This window comes from Psammomys obesus, unplaced genomic scaffold, assembly GCF_907164565.1.
Source record: "Psammomys obesus unplaced genomic scaffold, mPsaObe1.curated_primary_1811, whole genome shotgun sequence".
Lineage (NCBI taxonomy): Eukaryota > Metazoa > Chordata > Mammalia > Rodentia > Muridae > Psammomys > Psammomys obesus.
In genome coordinates, this window is record NW_026596406.1 from 1,308,805 (window position 1) to 1,332,094 (window position 23,290).

Sequence of the window (23,290 nt, forward strand, 5' to 3'; positions counted from 1 at the left end):
AAAAAAAAAAAAAAGATTAAATCAGACAACCCACATGAGCACATCAAATCTATCAATTCACTACTGTGCATGCAGAGAAGCACTTTGGAGCTGGCAACATTAATAGGTAAAGGAATTTGTCCACGTTCTCACAGATCTTCACATTTAACCTGAGAGTTAGTAATTAGGGAAGAAAAAAAAAAAGCAAAGAACATGTGTTAAGTATCTAACTACAAACTGTGAAAGAAAACACTAACAGCTGTCAGACCTTAATAAAGGGACTGGAGAGGCGGCTCGGTGGTTAAGAGCACTTGTTGCTCTTCCAAAGGACGCAGGTTGGATCCCAGTACTCACATGGTAGCTCACACAGCTGTATCTAACTCCAATTCCAGAGGACTGGATGCCCTTTTCTAGCCTCCATGCATGTGGTACACAGACATACTGGCTGTGATGGCTATTCTTGGTTATCAACTTGACACATCTGGAATGAACTACAATCAGAAATGGAGGGCACACCAATGAGAGATTTTCTGCTTGGTTTGAAGTGGGTGGATCCCCTTCTATTTGGGACCTTTGAAGTAGAAAGACACACCAATGATCCAGATCTTGAGGCAGAAGACACACCTTTAATCTGGATTACACTTTCTTCTGGGAGTTTATAATGAAGTGGAAAAAAATATTTTAAATTCTGCTTGCCCTTGCCTTGCTAACACATCCATTCCTTCACTGGTACTGGAGTCTATGTCAGGATTCCAGCAAATATACAGAGGACAAGCTGAGGTGCCCAGCCTTGTGGGATTGAGCTACTGCTAGATTCTTGGACTTTCCATTTAAAACTAGTAAATGTCTTTTATTTCCTCAGATGAGGGGATGAAACCCATTTCCAAGCCTTTCTGAACTCCTGTTTACAGGCTCAATACAGCTGTTTGGCCTAAACTCCCCTCCAAGATGACCGATTCTAACTGGCTTCTCATGCTTCTGGCTGAATCACTGCCTGGCCTCAAACTTATTCCAGCTCCTTCTCATTCTCTGGCTCGTCCTGTCTTCACCTGTGTCTAGTTTGTTCCCTCTGCAACCTGTCTCTGTAAAACTGTCCCAGAAGAAACTCTCAGTATAAAACTCCTCCTCTCTCCCTGCCTGCCCTTTCCCGTCCTCTTCTCATGAGAGCTGGGCTATCCTATTTTTGACTCATTCTGTCACATCTTTCTCTGATTTGTCACTTTGTCTGCCCCTCAATTCTGCCAGGCAGTGATGGCACAGGCTTTAATCTTAAGGCAGAGGTATGTGGATCTCTGCGAATTCAAAGCCAGCCTGGTCTATACAGAGCAAATTCTAGAACATTTAGGTCTACAAAGAAAAACACTATAGTGAAAAAAAAAAAATCTAGGGTGAAGGAAGGCTTCCTCTTGGTCTCTTAACCAGCCTGACGTGGAGCCACTCCCATAGGGCAGTCAAATCTGTTCACAGAATAAGGCCTATAGGATACACTCACCCCTTCAAACTGTACAATAATTAGTAAACAATGTAGCCACCCTCACAGTCCAGATCGGTCGTCCATCTCCACCCCCCATCCAGGTATTCACGTGCGCTTTATTGGGCCGAAAGGCCTGCAAACTCGAGGTAACTCAAGTGAGAGCCAAGCTAGACTCCCAGTGAATGCACGTATATTCTGCAGTGCCTCGGAGTCAAGCCCTGCTCGGTTCGTGACTGAAGTCTCCGCTCATTCCCTAGGCTTTTAAAAAAAAGCCGTGGGCGCCTCCGAGGACCAGGCGACGAGCAGGAAACGTGTGCGCATGCGTAGCTTCCGGGCGCCGAGACTCGCAACCGAAATCCCCTGCTCCAGGCCGGTCGGGCCAGCTGTTGGCACGTCGCCATTTGGGATCCGCACACCCACGCGTGACGCCTGCAGAGCCCGAACCTGGAAGGGGGTCCATCCCTCCTCTCCTCTCCCAACCGGCTGTCGCAGCGCGACCTTGAGGCAGGGAAAACCCTGCGCCCGGGAGCTCCTCAGACTGGCCGTGCTCCCCCGCTGGCCACACCCCCAACTGCCATCTTACACCTGATTGGCCGGCAGCGCCTCAGTCCCGCCCACCCGAGCCAACGCCTAGAGCCACGTACGCCTTTACTTGTGCCCCCGAAAGCGGAAGTTGCGCAAATCCTCGCGAGCACTGTGGCGGCGCTGAGCGTGAGTGTGTGGACATCTATACCTATGTATATGCGCGCATCTATGCTGTGTTCCGCGGCGGCGCGGGGCGGCCCACGGCATTAGGAGGCGCCGGAAGTGCCCCGTCGAGGGGCGGCGGGAGAGGGCCCACCAAGGCAAGCCAGTCAGAAGAGCCAGGCTCGGCGGCGAGACCGGCACCCGCCGCGCCCGGAGCCGCCGGCCCCGCCGGGCTTCTCTCTTGGGCCAGACATGGACTTCAGGGAAATCCTCCTGATCGCTTCCAAAGGACAAGGCGTCAACCAGGTTCCGGTGAGTGCCGGGGTTGCTGTAGGACACAGGGGCGTCAAGTTCGTGTGCGGTAGGTGGAACTTCTGGCGAGCGCCCGTCGGCCCCGGGAGCCCTAGCTGCGCGCTGTCCCGGAGTTGGTGCGGAGAGCTGCGCAGGGTGGGTGAGCGAGCCGCGCCTGGCACGGTGCTGTCTAGCAGTTGAAGCGCCTGGCTGCGAATAAACTTCAGCCCCTTGACTGACAGAGCTCGGCGCTCCACGGACTTGGCCTCATCGCCTTTCGGGTCTTTTAGCTAGTCTACTGCGGATCTTCGCGAGAATGTTCAGCGATTTCTTGAAAGGGCTCCCTGGTTCGCGGCCCCATCCACAGAGCCAAAGCGCTTACCCCTGCCAAGGAGGTGTCTTATGTTGGAAAGAGGAGTTCAGGGCGTTGCAGGAAACCCGTAGCCAACCGTGATCATGTGGGTTGCAGGTGTGTGGTAGACCTTTTATTTGTCAAAGGTGCGTGAGGCCCTCGGTCTGTCGATCCCCTGAGCGAGCGGGTTGGGCAAAGCCGATTTGAGCTTTCGTTTCCTAGTGCACTCCAGATTTTTAGGTTCCGGTACCTGAGTAGATGTGTCAGCTCGGCGATATGCTCAGAGATAATTGCTGAAGTGATCCGACATCTGGTTTCCGGGGTTACAGCTCTTTTGCATAAACTAATCATTTCTGGATCACCAGAAGGTACCACAGAGGAGCTGTAAACCGATATATCGCGTTGTGATACCCGCGGTTTGGTCAGTGAGGAGCCAACTCAAAACACCTCTTAGTCCATCAGCTGGAATTTGAGATCACACTAGGACTCTACATTTCCTAGTTTTGTATATTGCAATATTTTTTCCACTCTTGCCACTTCTTGTCAAATCCTACTTTTTTTTTTTTACTCCAATGTAAAATGAGTAAAAATTGATATATTTAAAATATGTATATGCATATACATACATATGTGTGTATGCATTCATATATATAGGTATGTGTACAGATACATATATATGATCAGTCATCTCCTATCCTGATAATAAGCACTCAGAATAAGATTTCTCTAAGCCCCATCTCATAGCCTTCCAGGTTGAAGCCTTGGGCACAAGCCTTTGAAACCCGGAGCAGCAATACTTTATGCAATATTCAGTCAAGTCAGTGTTAGGTCTAATAACCATTTATCTTTGCATAATTTGGTTTGTATTTCATCTTATCTTAGATCTTATTGAATTTTGAGAAAGGTTAAAAAAAATACTAGCTTTAATGTCCAAGAATTGTCTTGTGGAAGAATCAGAACCCAGATTGAAAAAGCCAGTAGGTGGTTGGGTGTGGTGGCTCATACCTTCAAAACCAGCACTGGAAGAGGCAGGTGGCTCTCATAAGTTTGTGGCCAGCTTAGTCTACATAGTGAGTTCCAGGACAGTCAGAGCGACATAGAGAGACCAGACCCTGTCTCCAAAAACTAAAAAAAAAAGATAAATAAATTATTAAAAACCAATAGCCGCTGAGAAAAATGCAGTCAGATAATCCTAGAAAATTTCAAAATGCAAGATATTTCAGAGTGCATATTATTGGTTGCTCTGTGATTGTACTAACAGAAAGTGAAGAAAGGTAAATTAGTGACATAATTTAAAATTTAATAGTTGAATAACAGATATGTTTTATGAATCATCCTCCCTTCTCCTAAAAGAGTTAGTAAACTTGGAGGTTTGACTCAGTTTGCATCATTAACTTTATCTTTTACATAGAATGAAAGTCATAAAAAATAATTGGAATAAAACAAGCTAAGTAGTATTAAATTTACTCCACAATCTTCCCTAAACTGATCCATCTATCCAGCTTAATTTTATCAACTCAAAATAGTTTGAGTATTGATAAGCACAGAGTACTAACAACTCCCTGTATAACGTGGTTTATATTTAACAGACATCAACATGAGTTCTATTTTATGTGTGTGTTGCTTTTGTGTTATTGTTTTCTCAATGATGAGATTGGGCCCAAGGCCTCTCATGTAAGGCAAGTAAGTGCTCTGCCACTGAGCTTGCTTTTATTTCTGGACCCTATCCCCAAATTCCTCTGAAAAATAAGATGTAACTAATATGATTGGCCTCCAAATTTATGTTCCCTTTATTTAAACAGTTAAGAATGCACCAAAGGTACCAAGTTTTTCTGAAACGAGTACGTTATCTGCTACCCTAGCATGTGGGCCACTCACTTAAAGCCTGTGTTCCTGGCATTTGGGAGATACAGACAGGACATCAGGTGTTCAAGATCATCCTTAGCTACAAGACAGTAGCAAGCCAGCCTAAGCTACATGAATACTTGGAATATCTCTAAATAAGTAAATATTGCCATCTAAGTCAAGAAACATCTTAATGAACACACATACACACCCCTGTGTGTCCTCTGTGTGTCCTGTGTGTGTGTGTGTATGTGTGTATGTGACCTACTTGGCCTAACCCTGATTAGGGAATCCTAGAACTTGCAGTCTTCAGAGTTCGTAGGCCATACCTGTACAGAAGAAAGCTGACTTGGCTATTAATGGGTTTAAAGCCATCATGTTGGCCTGTCACAGATGTAGGTGTCTGTGTGTAGCAGAGCTACAGTTGTGTGCTTCTACCTAGAGTACTTGGCACTGGAAGTATTCTGCATGTCAGAATGTTCCCCCCCAGAAATTTGTGATATTTGTATAAATATAATGAGGATAGGAATGAGGTCTAAACACACAGTTCATTCATGTTTCATGTGTGTATATGTGATATATATATATATATATATAATATCTTATGTAGTTTAGAGATTTTTAATTTTTCTTATTCTTTGACTTTCATTTATGTAAATAATGAATGGTAATTATTGTCACCCTCCATTATCCCCTCACTCCTCTCTCCAACTATGCCTCTTCCTCCCAAGGCCCCCTCCATTTTCATGGTGTGTGTGTGTGTGTGTGTGTGTGAGAGAGAGAGAGAGAGAGACAGACAGACAGACAGACAGATCCACTGAATTTAGATAAGTTCACACACATGAGCATGGGTGAGAGGCAGGGGCAGTTTACCAGAGGCTGCACACCAAAGAAATTAGCCCCGTCCCTGAGCAGCCATCACCCACTGGCTCAGCAACCTTCATCTCCTACCTCAGTTACTTTCCTGGTGCTGTGATAAGATACCATGACCAGGGCAACTTATAGAAGGATGTGTTGGGGGCGTACAGGGTTAGATTTCATGACCCTCGTGGCAGAGGGCAGGCAGCCATAGTGCTAGAGTAGCAGCTTAGAGCTCACTTCTCGGCCCACAAGAGGTAGCAGAGCGCTAACTGGGCCTGTCACCTGTGAAACCCTGAAGCTCCACCCCAGCGATGGGCCTCTTCCAGTTACGAGGCCACACCTCTTAACTCTTTACTGATGGGGGCTGACTATGCAAACGTGAGCCTGTGGAAGCCATTGTCATTTAAAACCAACGCAGGTCTGAGCCCTCCCCCATACATGTTGGGAATGTCAGTTCCGTTGTGTGGGTCTTGTATCTCTTGGAGATTCCTTTTGTACAGTATTTTTAAACAAAATTTTATATTATTTATTTTGTATTTATACAGCATTCTGCCTGTATGTGTGTCTGCTTGCCAGAAGAGAGCACCAGATCTCACTGTAGATGGTTATGAGCCACCATGTGGTGGCTGGGAATTGAACTCAGGGCCTCTGGAAGAATAGCCAGTGCTCTTAACCTCTGAGCCATCTCTCTAGCCCCTTTTTGAAACAATCTTTAATTTTTATTTTATGCACATGGATGTCTTGCCTGACTGACTATATGTTTGCACCATGTACATACGGTGCCCTAGAGTCCAGAAGCCGGAAGAGGACATCAGATCCTTTGAAACTAGCATTACAGAGAGTTGTGAGCCTCTGTGTGAATACTGGGAACTGAACCTGGGTCCTTTGCAGGAGCATTACATTTTCTTAGCCACTGAGCGCCTTAGAGTGCCTCTGTATTGACTTTAACCCATGGCATGAAGACAAGTATGGAATTTTCCGAGTTTTGGCCCGGTGTTTCCAGGTTCTTGGCCTCTCCTCCAAAGAGTTGAAAATAATGGTATACACACATTTGCAGAAGAAGCACTCTGATTTTATTTGGAACAAAGCCATAGTACAGATTAAAGACAATACTTGACAGCACAAGAGTAAAGACCCTCAGGCCCGGGCTCCAGCCTGGGGAAGAGTGGCCTGGTCCACTGTGGGTACAGTTAGAGAGCTCCTTATGTTGGATGGTGGGTGGCGACATGACCATTTCTCTATTATGCATGCCCTTCCCTGTAATGCACCTGATTTTAATCCTGTGCACACCCAATTATGCATAGGCATCAGATGGTAAATAGATTCTCCCGAAAGGTTACAAGAGGATGCAGTTTTTCTTTCTGTGTGTGCACCCAAAACCGGGCCAAACCAGACTGGATCTGCTAAACCGTCGGACCTGGTAAACTGCAGATACGCTCGACTAGAAATTGTAAATGTGATTGTTCCTAGGGGATGGAAAAGTATACCATTGTCTCAGAGATGGAGAGCATGTTAACCCCTGCAAGTTGGGGGCCGAGTGCTTTTGAGGTTGCTAGGTCATTGCTTGAGGTGATGTTGTGTGTGCAAAGTACATGCAAGGAAGGAACCAGGCTGCCAAGGACATTTCCCAAGGGTTTGTGAATAACTGAATGGGGGCTCCCAAACTAAACTGCCACCTATGCTTTTACCTAACTTCACTCCCAGTCCTTGAAACATCGCAAGTTGGGAGCATGTTGGATGCTGGATTTTTGGATTAAGAATGCTCAGCTTGTGCTCACATTTTCATCATGGCTCTTGTTTTTAAGTGAAACAATCATCTTAATGTTTTATTTAAAACAACGGTAGGGTTACATCACGTGTGGAAGTATTAGGCACACGGCACACACTTTTCTCAGAGGAATTCTGAATACAAAAATAACAGCTCATCAGGATGATGCAACCAGTCATTGTCACTGACTTTTTTTTTTTTTTTTTTTAAAGAGAGGGTCTTACTGTGTAGCCCTGGTTGTTCTATGGTACTCATTATGTAGACCAGGCTGGCCTTAAACTCTCAGTGATCTGGCAGCCTCTGCCTCTCAAGCGCTGGGATTGTAATGGTTCCTTGTAAAGAATGGCGTGGGCTAACAAGTTTTTGCTACAGTAGTGGTTGTTCCAGGACATTGGATCTTGGCCTTTCCCTGAGGGCCGACGATGGCATCCCCAGTAGCTCAGCTAGCTTAGACAGCTGTTCTCCATCAAAGAAGAGCAGTACTTCCGAACCAGTTTTAGGAACAGGGTCTATAGAAACTGCTGCTCCTCCCTTCCCTATGGGGATTCTGTCTCCTCACTTCCATAACACTTTAAAGAATCTCTAAACAATGGTGATAGCAATTAATATTCATTGTGCCGAGCCTGTGGCACGTATTCTAAGCACTTCATGTGTTAATTAATTTAGTCACCATAATGAGCATATGAAGGAGATTTTATTTTTCAGACCAAGGTCTATTGAGTTATGAAGAAATTGCCTAAGGCCACCCAGTGAATTATGAGACTGGTTATAATGAAGCAGGGGATCTAATCCTGCAGACTTCATCAGAGTTCTTGCCCTTAACCATAGCCCTTTGTTGAGTGAGGGATATATTGAAGTACGAGAATTCATCATCTTCATCTGTAGAGCCTAAACTTGTTTAATACAGCTTTAGGCAATAATACTGTTGGATTTCCATGACATCCTCAATATATAGATGAAAAGGATATGCCAAGAGCATATAAAAATGAGTAGACAGCTACAACCAACCACCTGAACAGGCCCAACTGATCTTGTGTGTTCTGAAGTAAGCAAGATTGGGCCTCCAGCGTGGGCTGGAGGCTACACCGTGGGCTGTGCCCCAATCCTAATCAAGTGTTTTATAAACCCTGGAACAGTTGATTTTGGCATTAAACACCATACACAGCATGAATAGATGGTCTGGATGTTTTATTCTCACTGCTCTTTTCTCCATCTGGCTGAGCTAGCTTAATGCAAAGAGCTGTTTTCCTGCATTCAGTCCCTGACTCCCTGACTAATGTCTTAAGAAAGTGTTTGAGACTTTATGATGTTGATTAATAAGTTAAAAATATATTACTTGACTACTCTAACCAATAAGAAGTGATGTGAAATCATCAGTAATTTTATATTTTCTACAACAGTCTCCTTTCCCTTAAGGAGCAGTGTGGGGGTGGGGGCGGGGGTGGTGTTTCTGACTGAGCATATTTGCTTAAGCAAGGTTTTAGACTGCATACTGCTTCTTAATCCAGCCTTGACAGGATGGTCTCAATAGAAGGAATGTTTTTTAAATAGTTTGATGCTTTCTAAGCCTGTCGGCTTAGGAATTACAAATCTTGACAAACTCTGGTGCTATATTAAATGACAGAAGTGCCACCATTGTGGCAGGGTCCAAAAGAGGGATGAGATTGCCATTGCAAGATGGCTATGCTTAGGATATGAGAACCTTATCCAGCTGCTTTTCATGAGGCCCAGACCATGAAGCAGCCTGATGCCTTGAACCAAGAGTCAGAATTGATGGGTGTGTCCTGGTGTGCTGCTGTTCCAGCTGAGTGTGGCCATCTGATGCAGGGGACATGCCAAGTGACTCTTCTGCCGTAAGAAAATAAATACTAAGTGCTCCAGCCTCAGGCTTCAGGGTTTCTCTGTGTAGCCTTGGCTGTCTTGAACTCTTTGTAGACCAGGCTTGCCTCGAACACATTCCTGAGTGCTGGGACAAAAGGTGTGCATCACCACACCCAGCTTTTTTTTTTTTTTTTTTTTTTTTTTTAACATCATTTTCTGTCGTGAGTTAAGGGAAATCTTATGAGATCTTCCATAAAAACATATCTTGGTCTGCTCCCACCAGTTTTTGGAAAGGTCTGCTGAGCTTAGTGTTAAGATATATAATCATCTACGCAGAGAAACCCTGTCTCAAAAAAAAAACAAACAAAATGAACGAAGACATATAATCATACACCCAATAGAAATTTGAACATATATCCGCCTAAAATGTCACAGCAGTATTTTTTATGAAGCCAAAAAATGGAAAGAGTCCACATGGCCAGCTGGTGAACAGATAAATAATATGCTGTGTTATCTATACCCTGCAATATTATTCAGCTATTAAAGGAATGAGCTCCTGACAAAGGCCTCCTAACACAAGCCTTGAAGCTTCATCTTCACAGAGTCCAATTGCAAAAGATTGCTTTGTGAGTGGTGATTCTCCAGAGAAACAGACAAGTGGGAATGATTTGAGGGGATTATTTGCAGGGTTGGCCAAGTCCAAATTTTGTATGAAAAGCCAGGCAGTCTATACTTAATTCCATCATCTTGAGGTAGTTTCTTAACTGCTGACCCCAGAACTGCTCCGAAGTCACTGAGCTAAGTAGGAGACTGCGGCTATTATGGGAGCTAACCTGACTGCACATCTTATAAGATTTCGTTTCTATTGAATGTAGAGATAAGTGCATAGCGAATAGAAAGTTCACTATGGTTGCCAGACCCATCATGACTCAAGGGTATGTGATTTCTTTTTGAGGTGGTTACAATATTCTGAAAGCCAATAGTGATTGCTCTAGTGAACTCTGAATATACCAAAAGTAATGGAAATTGTCGAATGCTGCCTGTGAGCTTTGTGCCTTAGTAAACTTGTATCAGGTGTTATATTCGCGGTAGTAGTTCTGAAACAGAGGAGCTCTCAATTCAGTTTACAAAGATGTGGACTAATTATAGAACCTGCTTGTATCCTAGTCTGGGTGACTAGAAAACACCTGGTGCTATCTTAGGATTTCTGTCAGGGATGAGTCAGCTGTCAACATTGCCATCATGCGGGATTTTCAGGTTGGATAAGGCCTGTCTTCTTGGCCAGCTGCTTTTTTTAGTTGACAAATTTAGTTGGAACTTGAGCTCATTTCAAGATACATTGTATTTGTCAGCCCTCTAATGAGCAGATCCTTTGGTTTTCCTCCCAGGATGTCATACACAGGATGGGAGAGCATGGGGCTGAGAGACTGTTAAACGTGAGATGGAGAGCATTGGCATTGGCAATGATAGAAGTCTGTGTACACAGGATGGGAGAGCATTGAGGTTTATAAACCACTGGCTTTTTCCACAAAGATGAGTTTTACTGTGACACACAGATTCAGAAGATAAAAGGGTGTCTGTCCTACAGAACAGAGAGGGCTGGAATAGAGCCCAGTAGTGGAGTGCCTGGCATGTGTGAGGCCCTTTTCTTTAGCACTGTGATTTAAAAAAATTCCTTCCCCATCAATTATGTCCCATGGTCCCAGGCATAAGAATTAGCTCTGTTTACCATGCCTCTTTAGTAGTAGATACTTAAGAAATGGATTATTTTTCTTCTGGGAGTCAAATCATCATTATTCCTGCTTTAGTCATTTTCCGAATGTAGTTACTTAAAAACCAAAGTACAGAAAAACACATCTGTGTCTGGGCAGTATTTGTGATCTTGGTGATATGGAAACCAGTGTAAAGGAGCTTGTGTAGCAAATTAATGTTTAATGAACTTCAATGCTACAGGTAAAGATTACAGTTAAGTCAGCCCTTTGTTTAGGTTTCTTGTCTTTCCCTCAATCGTCCCTGTCCCTTCCTGTTTTCTGTCTATATTTCCTACAGTATTGGGGACTAAAGTCAAAAAAGGAGCTGGTACATAGTAGACAAGCCTTCTACCACTGGGCAACTAGCCCAGCCCCTAGTGTAGAGGAATATTGACCCAGCGACGTGGCTGTTCCGGCGAGGGATAACATCCAAAGATGTGTGTGATCAGTCTGTGTGATCAGCTGGAATACGTACACACCTTTAATCCCTCTGCCTGGAATGTAGACACACCTATGGTGTATACCTTTAATCCCAAACGGTGGCCTCTAATTGAGGGACAGACAAAGGGATGAATCAGAGAAAGAAATGACAGAATGAGTCAGGGATAGGGGAGACCCAGCTCTCACGAAGGGCGGGAGGGGTTCTATTTAAGAGCGGCACAGATTTAGACAGAGGTGGACAGTATAGTACAGGAGGACTACAGTAGAGTTCCTGCAGTCAGTTTACGGCATTCAGGGGCAGTCTTTCCGAGCAGAGCAATTGAGTGAGAAGCCAATTGGAATCAGTCAGCTTAGAGAGGCCTTTGAACCAGAACAGCTGTCTGGGGATCAGGAACCAAGGGAAATGGGGTGAGTGGCGATGGAGCCCACCCAGAGTCCCAGGAATCAGACTCTGGAGACCAGACTCAGAGGTGCAGATCTGACTTTATTGTCCAGTGTAACAGCTTTAAATGATTGAAAGGTCAACCAGATCATCCCATGCCAGCCTCAAGCACCAGTAACAGTCAGTCAGGTTGGTGCAACTATAAGGAAATGTGGGAGATGGGGCAGGGGGCAGCATGATCACCTTAGGAGTCTTTCAGATCTATTTTAAGACTTCACTAGTGTGCTAGTGTAATGCCAAGATCACAGGAACTTCAGAGACCACCAGGAGACGACTCAATGCAAGAGCAAAAGAGCTTTATTACAAGAGCGATTGACCTCGGGACCCAAGTCTTACTGGCAAAGCAGTAGAGAAGTGGGACCCTGAGCCCTGAATAAGCAGGGTTTTTAAAGGGAAAGACTGTAAGCAGGGGGTTTCCATGAGAGAAAGCAGGGGGGTGCATGCCTTGACGTTACAGAATTGGGTAAAAGCCATAGGGGAGAGATGACCGTTTACATAATCACAATTGCCAGGGAGATTGTCTCTATTTTTTACTAAACATTTATTCTGTGAGTTTTCCTGGAGGCTGTTGCTAGAAGAGCTAACTTTGTTTTCTGCCAGGTGCACATTCTGTGATGTTTCCTGGTACCTGAATTCAGCTCCTGGTCAAGATAGCTCCTTATTTCAAAATGGAGTACCCAGGCTAACTTAAACTCTTAACTAGGCGTGTCTAGTGGATCAACACTGTGTGCAGTGAATCCAACCTTTTGAGGGGTTGTAGGAGGCACTGACACTTCACTAGCCATTCCCTATGGGCTTCTAAAAGGCTGACCTCGACATTCCCCACACAGCTGAGTCGAACCAGCCAGCCAAAGTCCAGAAAGAGCTGGAGAGGGTGAATTTACTCAGAAGGAAGTCTCATAGGCTGAAAACATTCTAGGCCTAGGTTAGCAGACAGGCTGGAAGCTGAAACCTCAAGGTCCAACCTTGCAGAAGATTAGATTGTATGAAGGCTGGAAGCTTCCTGGCCTAGGCCTAGGGATAGTTCCTTAGAAACGTTCTGGGCTCAGCCCAAGCCACGTATTAGTAAAGCTTGGGTACAGCTCTCATTCTTCCCATCATCTGATGAAATAAAAACAATATTTACATCCTAGACTATATTTTAAAGTTGAATTGCTTAATGCTTTTATTCTGCTTTTGTTTTTAGAAAAGATATAGTTTGGCAGTGGGGCCTCCCAAGAAAGACCCAAAAGTTAAAGGTGTCCAGTCAGCAGCTGTACAAGCTTTTCTTAGGAGGAAAGAAGAGGAGCTTAGACGAAAAGGTACGTGCTTATGCTGCTTCTCAGTTTCCATGTCTGCCGCCAAACCCGTGTGTGTTTGTAACAGCTTAGTAGTTTGGGGATGATGTGTATGTGTCTCTGGGTTATCTTTTTGGAAATGTGTGCACATCTGTACGCACATACATGTGCGTGCGTGTATGAGTGCTCATAGGTTAGTTATTTGTATTGTTTTCTATAACCCCATCCCACCCACTCCCAGGCTCCATGGAGTTCTAGTCACCTGTCCTCTCAAGTATTCAGCAGGCCAAGGCAAGATCATTCCTTGAGTTCAGGAGCATCAGAGCAGTCTTATTTCTTGAGGGAAGGTGGGGAGAGGTGAAAAGCCTTGGTATAGCAACCATTTAACTGGCCATAACGTATCTCCATTCTTTACCTTAGTTCTGACATTGTTGTAGGTAGTCATTGATTCATTCTTAACAACTTCAGTTACTAGTGTTCCATTGGCTTGGTGTATTATATATTTAAAGCAAAAACCAAGTCCCTTACCTGCTTAGTCATAAAGAGAAGCTCATATCTGACCCAGCTGTATAGAAATTACTCAGTTTTGTTAGATGACTTCCTCCTCTGACTTCTAGATATCTGGAAACTGTAACTGCGCATCATCTGTACTTTGACTGTGGACTGGTGTCGCATGAGCAGCTGCTCTCTGGAGACTGTTGGGATAATGTGCTCTTGTTTTATTCCTTTCAGCCTTAGAAGAGAAAAGGAGGAAAGAAGAACTAGTGAAGAAGCGAATTGAGCTCAAACATGACAAAAAAGCAAGAGCGATGGCCAAGAGGACAAAGGACAATTTTCATGGTTATGATGGAATTCCTATTGAGGAAAAGTCAAAGAAGAGGCAGGCAGTGGAAAGCCACCTGAACCAGGGACCTGACCAAGAATATGAGGTGGAGGACGAAGAGTTCCTAGACTACAGTCAAGCCGAATTAGACCAGGAATTTGAGGAGCAAGAGCCTCCCAAAGTTGAAAGCAAACCAAAGGCCCCCCTTAAAAGTGCCCCACCGCCCATGAACTTCACTGACCTGCTAAGGCTAGCTGAGAAGAAGCAGTTTGAGCCAGTGGAGATCAAGGTAGTGAAAAAAGCAGAAGATCGGCCCATGACTGCAGAGGAGCTTAGGGAGCGAGAGTTTCTTGAACGAAAGCATAGGAAAAAGAAACCTGAAACCGATGCCAGACTACCTCCAGCTGTGTCCAAAAGGGCACCCTCTCATAAAGACATGGTGGGCACAAAGCCCAGCAGAGGTGCTGGGGACAGGCAGCTTTCTTCCAAAGGATCGCCCTTTCCTCATTCTGAGAAGAAATCTAGACCCAGCACGGCCAATGAGAAACAAGTAGCTTTGTCTTCATCCAAAAATACACCAGGAGAGAGGACCAAGGCAGGACCTGGCAGTAGCTCCCAACCCTCACTTCGGGAGGGTCACGGCAGACCTGTCTTCAATGGGGCTGGGAAGCCCCACCCCAGCACCTGTTCACCCAGTGTCCCAAAGACTTCTGCTAGCGGGACTCAGAAATCTGCTTCTGAGCACAAAGCCAAAAAATCTCTTCCTTCTCATCCTAGCCATTCCAAGCTTGGGCCCACGGGTCTCTCCCACAACAAAGCTAAGAGTCCAGGTGTCCGACAGCCAGGCAGCAACTCCGGCTCAGCTCCTGGGCGACCTAGCCCAGGGACAGCTCGACCCACAGTTAGTTCTGGCCCTGTGCCCAGGCGCCAGGATGGCAGCTCCAGCTCAGGCCCTGAGCAATCAGTCAGTGGGGTCAGAAAGCTGGCGAGCAGCTCTCATCCCTCTGGACGAACAGTCAATGGCACAAATGGTCCCGGACGACCTGTGAGCACCTCAGGTGGCCCTGGGCGACCCACCACTGGTTCTGCTGGTTCTGGGAGACCTATGGGCAGTTCTGGAGGCCCTGGGCGGCCTGTAAATAGTCCACATGACCTTCGGCGACCATTGAACAGCCTAGGACCCCCTGGGCGGTCGTCAGTCAGTGGCCCTGGGAAAGCCATAAGTGGTTCTGTTCCAGCTGGACGAGCTGCCAGTTCAGGCCCTGGAAGACCGGTGAGCAGCTTAGGACCTGGAAGACCAGTTAGTAGCTCAGGCCTCCCCACAAAGCCCAAGTGCACTGTTGTCTCAGAAACAATTTCTTCAAAGAATATTATTAGTCGGTCAAGCAATGGACCGATAAATGGAATGAAGCCTCTCCTGTCTGGCTACAGAACTGCCCAAGGTAAAACTGACCCTCTTCCTAAAGAGTATATTTATCACTAGGCCATTGGCCAGGAACCCTGTGACCACTTCCACGTGCCCTGTAATGTGCTCGTTGTTGATGGTAGAAAAGAGGCTTATCTAGGCTCCACTGCTCACACCTCACCTCCTTCTCTCACGTGTAAATCTGGCTTTGTGATTTGTGAGAGAAGGCGGTGGTTTCATGGAGAGGATAATGTTTTACATAAAGATGACATAGTAATTATGAGCCTTGAGCTTTTGCTGCTGTGTTCAGACAGCAGATGCCTGTTCAACACCTGTCCTGTGCCAGCAGCTGTTTTAGACTATCCTGAGATCTGTTCACTTTAATAGGCGTTGTGAAGAGCCTTGTCACTGGTGCTTTAGGAATGTGCCAGCTGCCTGCAGTAGATCCTGCATGCTGCAAAGGGGCTTGGTAAAGCTTGTTAGGCTCCATGAAGAGGATAAAAAGAAACCAAGGGCAACATCCCTTGCTGTATATTCCACAGACTAGAAAGTTGCTCTCACTGTCCATTGATGAGTACCCGTCTTTTGCTCTTCTGTTTGGGGGTTGTTTGCTTGTTTATTGTTGTTTTGTCTTGGTTTGTTTTGTTGACCTGCAACCTGGATACCCCTGTATTGCTGAGGGTGGCCTTTAACGTCTGACCCCTGCCTCTGCCTTCTGAGCGCTGGGGTCACCAGTGCAACCCTGCTGGCCTGCAGTGCTGAGGCCCCAGCCCAGAGCTTCATGTGCCCTGGAAGCTCACTGCTGAGCTACATCCCAGCTCATTGTTTCACTTTTATCAGTCGGTAGGCAAAAATAGGATGATGAGGTTTTTATGCAGTCATGCTTTCAACTCTCTCTTTCTCTCGGAACAATGAGAAATTAAAAATACTTTATGCTTGGGATGTTTGTTTTTTTTTTTTTTTCTTTTTTAGGTTGTAGTCTTGCTATGTTGTCCAGGGCTTCTTCAAACTGATGGCTCAAGCTTTCAAGGCTAGCTAGCTGAAGTTACAGGCCTGTGCAGGGCTTTGAATTGTTAAGTAAAATAGTAGGAAAGATAGGGAACTACTTTGGGTCATTTATTTTGTAGAATTAAATATTAATGATTCTGTAGCAGTTTGTAACTTGACTTAGTTTCAGAGCTTTTACTGATCTTTTAAACCCACAAGTCTGAATAACTAAGCTAGAAAACATGGCAAGGCACCAGGGCATGCCTAGTGAGCTGGAAAGAAGAGCTCAGTCCCTTTAGACACTGATGTAGCAGGGACACCGCAGCCTGCGCAGAGCCAGCCTGTGTGTGTGCCTTCAGGGGTGCCATCTTAACGCCAGCTGCTCTGACTTCCAGCCACCTGCAGGAGATAGTTCTTCATGCTGTGTTCTTAGAAGCTGTGGCTTTTGTTCTTAGGTCCTCACAGGCTTCCTTTCCCCACTGGCTACAAACGGCCTCGAGAGTATGAAGATGATGATGACGACGATGAATATGACTCAGAAATGGATGATTTCATCGAAGATGAAGGAGAACCTCAGGAAGAAATATCCAAGCACATTCGAGAAATATTTGGCTATGACCGAAAAAAGTAAGCTGAAGATTTACCTAAATGTAAACTTAGAAACCTTAACAAGTAGAGGCGTAGAGTGTGTAGGTGGAAACCATTGATTGGCTGGTTGTTCTAAAAGCTTTCATCTTAGAGCATGGGCTGAGTAGTTTTACTGCCAGCTTGACACAGGGAGAGCATGGCATAGGGAGAGGCCTTGGATTGAGAGCATGCCCCTTCCAGGCTGCCCTTTAGGTAAGCCTGGGGTGCATTTTCTTGATAATTGATTGGGGAGGCCCAGGCGCAGTGGGGCCTGGATGCTATACCAAAGCAGGCTGAGTAAGCTCTGAGGAGCAGGGCCAGTGAGCAGGCTCTGCATCCCTGATTCAGAGCCCTGATTCAGGTCTTGCTCTGACTTCTCTCCGTAATGGACTTACAAGCCATACAGTAACGTAAACCCTTTCCACCCAGGGTTGGTTTTGGGCACAGCAATAGAAACCTTACTAACAGAGAACACAGGATAGTTTCTGATGGATTCAGAGTAGTTTTTGTGACATTTGGATGTCAGCTGCTTTCTTTAAAAGAAGATAGGGAATCAAGCAGGTTCAAGTAATAGAAATAGGTGGGCTTTGAAGTCAGAAAGTCATTCACAGAGCCATAGTAAAAGTCCCTCTGATCTGACACCTGCTTTTCTTGAGTGTAATGTTTTGCTTTCAAGAATGTGGACCTGGTCACCATTATGGGACCATCACTATCACTGATGTCTTAGGAGCTAGTTGAAATGTCAGGCTCTCAGGCCCCACCTCAGTGTTACTAAATGCAAATCTGCTTTTAAAGTCCCCAGGTAAGGGTGCATATGTTTAAAAGTTTTGTGAGCCATTAGTGTAAAGAAACAGTCAGGGCCTGAAATAAAGCTTCACCATATCCTCTTGAGGTAAACTGAAGGAATATTTTCAGATAGCCCTTTGGAGGAGTTAAGTGAGGTTGTGTGTGTATAAGACAGATGAGACCTATCACATTTCCTATGACACGCTGATTGTACATCTTTAGAAGGCCCTGGAGAAACTAGGCCATCAGAAAAACTTTTAACATCCAAGACAGGCAGAACATCCCAGACACTTAGTGGGGGGAGGAGGACCCTGTTCCGAGCTGGTGCGCTCAGGGCCGCAGTACTGTCTGCTCACCTTGTTCCATGTTTCTGGCCACACTGTTAACTTACCTGCCTCAGTGTACTGTTGGGAAGTTCTCGTCTCCCAGTGGTCACGAAGGTCTAATGAGTTTAATATGAATTTTCAGGTTGTGCTTTCAGGATTGTAATTATTAAATACATGTAGGGGGCCTTGTTGGGTTTGGTGCTTCTGTTAATGCTGGGTTCAGAAAGAGTAACACCTAAAGAGTAAGCACCTAAAGCTTGTTTAATTTCTTTGCTGCAAATGCATTTTCTACCCATTGTCTGGCCGTCTCCCAAACAAGGCTGCAGGAATGGTAAAACTGAGTGTTTTCGTTGTAAGCATGTTTGGTTTGTTTTTGTTTTTTTTGTTTTTTTTTATTTGTTTATTATTTATACAGTATTTGACCTGCATATATGCCTGCATGCCAGAAGAGGGCACCAGATCTCATCTTAGATGGTTATGAGCCACCATGTGGTTGCTGGGAATTGAACTCAGGACCTTTAGGAAGTATAGCCAATGTTCTTAACCTCTGAGCCATTTCTCCAGCTCCCATGGTTTTGTTTTTAATAAGAGGCTATGGCTCTTTAAATTTGTTCATTTTTTACTTTGTTCTTGCCAGATACAAAGATGAAAGTGACTATGCCTTACGTTACATGGAGAGCAGCTGGAAGGAGCAGCAGAAGGAAGAAGCCAAGAGGTAAGCAGGAGAACTGGTCCATTATGTCAGAACATCCTGAGAAGCCTTCACCTGCAGGTTTGGAATGGGGTCCTCGGCCACAGTGGTGCTGCCGTTGGCCAGCTTTCAAAGCCGTAGACAGAGTCCTTGCCTTCTGAGGTTTTCCCGTATGTAAAATGAGAATATATTGCTTTACTCACTGAGGCGTTGTAGGGGTCAAGACAGTGTGTAGGCCAGGTGCTCGCAGTGTCTCATGTGTGATGTACAGTGAAATTGGAAGTCTCCTCGGGTCTGCAGCTATGGGCTGTTTGCTTTTCTCTGCCCGTCACACTTGTCTCAGTCTTGGAACGTGTAGCTTTGCTATCTCAGAGACCCAGGAGTAGACTAGATTCCCTCCACCTCCTTCTTGGGGCTGTCCTGAGAGTAACATCATTACTTTGCTTACAGTATTAATGATAATTCCCTATTTTATAGAGAAATAATTCCCCTCAGTCCCAACACAAAACACTAAATGGCTTTCTTTCTCTCTTGACCTATAACTAGATAAAACATCAAAATAAGGATTAAGAAAGACGAATATGGATTATTACTAATGACTGTTTCCTGGGTGTTTATAGGTTGTGTGTGTATAGGTTACTTCTTTTCTACCTTTATGTGGGTGCCAAGGATCAAACTCAGATCAGGAGGCTTTTTTTTTTTTTTTTAAGTGTTTTTGAGAAGGGTGACTCTGGTTAAGGACAACTGCTCTTGTGCAGGGCCAGAATTCAGTTCCCAACACCCGTATCAGTAGCCCACAACTGCCTTTACCCAGCTCAGCTCCTTGGAATCTGCCCTCTTCATCTGCACTCATGATGTGCTTTTTATTCTTGTTGTTGGAAACAGAGTTTCTCTGTGTAGTCCTGGCCGTCCTGGAACTCAATGTGTAGACTAGATTAGCCTCAAACTCACAGAGACCCAACTCCAAGTGCTGAGATTAAAGGGGTACACCACCTTGCCTGGCCTCACAGTTTTGTTTGTTGTTTTCACTTTTTTTTTTCCTCCCCCTCCCCCCGAGCTGAGGACCAAACCCGGAGCCTTGTGTTTGCTAGGCAAGCACTCTACCACTGAGCTAATTCCCCAACCCATTTTTTTTTAATTTGAAATAAATTTATATCTTATTTCTTTAAATGTGGATATTAAAACTTTTTCCTTATTCTTATTGTGAAATTTTATTTTAAAGTCTTTGTCTGTGATCCTGTTTTAAATTCTATGTATGCATGTATATCCCTGTTGCATGAGCAAACTCATTAGCACAGTCCTCATGAAAGTCCAGTTGAGATGCCCGTCTTGCTCTTTAAAGTTGTAATTTCATGTATATTAACAAATATCCTTTAAAACAATTTCTCCATAGTTTAAGGCTAGGTATGCAAGAGGACTTAGAGGAAATGCGACGTGAAGAGGAAGAAATGAAGCGTCGTAAGGCCAAGAAGCTGAAGCGACATTAGCTGCTGCTGAGTTTGTGAATTCTGGGACAGCGCTGCAAGGATGTCCTGCCTTCAGGCTGAACAGGCCCCTTACCAGTCCAGATTGATAGTGGCCACTCGAGGAAGGCATGCATACTGTCGTTTGCAGGCTATCGTTTGAGTGTCCACTGTTTTCAAATAGTCCAGGGTGGGATCTGCAGTGCAGATGCTACCGACAATGCTGGCCGTGTGCTCTGTGGAAGCTAACTGTTCGCAGGGGCTGGCCTTGATTCTCATGAGCTATGCACGCTAATGTGGGACCACTCACCAGCCAGCTGCTCTGTAACTGTTCCTTTGCTACTTTAAAAGGAGACAATTGATGTGTGAGTAGGGTACTACCCAGATCCCAGTCAGACTAGTCCTTATGAAGGGCATGGCCCTTCTGTGAATGCTGCCAGCAATAAAGTGACCTGTCCTAGTCTATGTTTGAGTTGAAAACCCAGGAAAGAGTAGGCTTTATACATGGATCTCATCCTTACGACTTTGACGTACAAAATAGAACGAATTATATTGTATTCAGCATTATCTATGAATTGGATGCTAAGCATTCTTAATTTATAGTAGGTAATAAAATTTTTTAAAGTTAAAATACAAATTTTGCCAGAACAAGAATATTCTTTTCCAGTTTTCCTTTCAGGCTTCCTGTCACGTTGACTTTAGTATGAAGTAGATAAGGGCCCTTGCTGTTGTGTTGTTTTTGTTGTTGCTGTTGTTTAATTCCTTTTTATATTAAAGAAAGATGGTTATCCAGATACTAGATTTGAAAGATTAATAGTTTAAAAATCAACAAGAAGCAACATGTGTTGTGGCCACCTCTGCTTTATTCTCCCCATTAAAAAGCTTTTTAGGACCCTAGGGTGACCCTGTACCTGTTAATAACATTGCATTTTTAGCTTAAATCCCTTAGAAAATGTTAATGACCAAAAAACCAAAAACTAAATATTTAGCGTATCAAGAGTACCACCTTCTCTTTTGTCCATATTGCACTTTCATTTCGAACTATGCACTGTGACGAGATACTTTTTCCTGTTGTTGTTTTACTGAGCTGTGAAACCTTAAGATCTATCCTGCTTCAAGTCAGACCTGCAGACTTTCTAGTCCATCCATGCTAAACGATGGTCTGGCTGGAAGGAAGCCATGTCTCAAGAAGTCAGCAACAGAAAATGAAGTAGTATGCTAGAGACTCAAGTGTGGAGGGTTGGAATAGCCAGAGTTCAGTTCGTGGGACAATTCCACAGTGAAGCTGGCTGTCATAAGCTGTTAAGCCATGAGGGGTAGGAGCTGATAGAGGGTGTCCTATAAGGAACTCTTATTTTTCAACAGGTCCAGATTTTTTATGTATTTTGTCCATGGTGTCTTCATTATTTAAGCTTGAGTATTATGGGTGACCATTTTTAGCCTATGTGGGACCATTTGACCCATACCTTAAAGCTAACTCATTGTGAGCTGAGTTTCAGACTTTGAAAGTGCAAAGATTTGATTTGATTTTAGAGGGTATAACACTCTCACTCTCCATGTAGATCTTTACACACTGGTAGCAGAAAGCCTTCTTTTTTCCTGTCCCACCACTTATGTAAAGGGTTAGACATTCCCCGTGGTAAAGTGGGTGTGGAACATGATTTTACTGCCATCACGTGTTTCCCCGTCCTTCATGATTTTTCTTGGATAACCTTTTTTTAATACTCATACTCTGGAATCTGTTATTGCAGTCAAGGTTTCTGGTGGCTGGAAGTTTACTGTATGCAATTACAGGGTACAGCTGTTTGCACAGAAAGGAGCCATTGTGCTGGAATAAAGTTTTAGACTTCGGTAGAGTCAGGCTGTAATGTTTGTCATGTCTGAATGCATTTCTGTAACAGGTGTGCGTCAGCTTCTACACCAGTATGCTTGTGTGGCTTGTTGAAAACACGGGAAAGAAAGATTGTAAGTCCAAACCATGTCTTCCCTTTTGCTCTTCTGTATTCCCTGGCCACTTAGAAAAAGCTCACAAGCCTTTGAAGAAAGAGGAGCAGGCTATTTGTTTCAGGGTTTACAAATTAAGTGCTTGATTTTTAATGTATTCTCTCTACTGTTTTGATTTTCGGATTTTGATTCAATATTTGAAGATGTGCCTTTTATTGGGTAATGTTAATTCTCGAATGTGGTGGTGTTGTCTCACAGACGTAATGCTACATGATCGTGGGTGTGGCATTCTCTAACAAATTATGTGACAAGAAAGTAGTTTTCATAAAACTCATGGCTCTGATTGCACAGTCCCACTTGCTAAAGCAAAGGGCACCTTCTTTTAAAGCTACTTCAGAACTGGTCTTTGTATTTTCTCTAAGCGATGTATGCAGTCATGTCTGTGTAGAGGCAGGGAACCACCTGTCACAGGCAGCCCCACATGTGTGCCATGAGAAAGTCCAAAGACTGTAACAAAGTCTACGGAACTCAAAATTTCGTTTTTGTAATATTAACCCCTAAGATTTCCTCCAAGAAATGAATTATTTTGTATTTTATAACTTAAAAGCAGCTAGTAGTACATTTCTGAGATATAGCAGGAGACCAAAACATTTTTGGAAAGAGAATGACTATATAAAGAGAGACTGGTTGTTTTATTTTCAGTGTGCTGATTAGACTATTTATTTTGTGAGTGGATGTGATAAAATACATATTCAGGTGTTTAGTGTATAATTAAGAGTGGAATATAGATTTCTTTGGAGTTACTAAATCCATGATGTCTTTTACATAATGGACAAATCAAATGTAAAAGAAGAAAACTTTGACATAGCTTAGCTTGTTTTCTGGTGCTGTTGACCTGCAGAAGAATATACTTTTGCATATACAGGTGAATGTTTTGCAATTTATGTACACAAGAAATTGTAGGCATTAAAATATTTTATTGATATTTTTACTCTTTTTCATTTATTGATCAAAACTTGAAGCTATTCCTTATCCCCTGGAACACTGCTAGCTAGAAACCTCTGTGGGTCTGTCAGGTTCTGAGGTCAGGGGTGCCCCTGACTTCAGCCTACCACTGACTTCTCTTTCTACCACTAGCTAGAGTGCCATTGTGTTCTCAGACACCAAGTTTAAAAATAAAAGTTAGCTCAGTGATTAAGAGCACTCGTTACTCTTGCAGAGGACTCAGCACCCACATGGTGGTTTCACA

At 44.3% G+C, this 23,290-nt stretch overlaps 1 protein-coding gene across 1 annotated transcript; it reads left to right on the forward strand.

Annotated features, from left to right (window-relative positions):
* The first annotated feature begins 2,064 nt into the window (after positions 1 to 2,064).
* Positions 2,065 to 23,026, forward strand: Spty2d1 (SPT2 chromatin protein domain containing 1). The gene is made up of 6 exons (XM_055597671.1): positions 2,065 to 2,452; positions 12,899 to 13,013; positions 13,722 to 15,254; positions 16,660 to 16,831; positions 18,581 to 18,658; positions 20,028 to 23,026. The coding sequence occupies exons 1-6, from the start codon at positions 2,393 to 2,395 to the stop codon at positions 20,119 to 20,121; spliced, it is 2,052 nt and encodes a 683-aa protein (XP_055453646.1). The 5' UTR covers positions 2,065 to 2,392; the 3' UTR covers positions 20,122 to 23,026.
* The last annotated feature ends 264 nt before the right edge of the window (positions 23,027 to 23,290 follow it).

Coding starts and splice junctions, on each gene's coding strand:
- Spty2d1 (XM_055597671.1), top strand. CDS start 2,393: ATGGACTTCAGGGAAATCCTCCTGATCGCTTCCAAAGGACAAGGCGTC. Junction 15,255..16,659: donor TGGCTACAGAACTGCCCAAG/GTAAAACTGACC, acceptor TTTTGTTCTTAG/GTCCTCACAGGCTTCCTTTC. Junction 16,832..18,580: donor TTTGGCTATGACCGAAAAAA/GTAAGCTGAAGA, acceptor TGTTCTTGCCAG/ATACAAAGATGAAAGTGACT.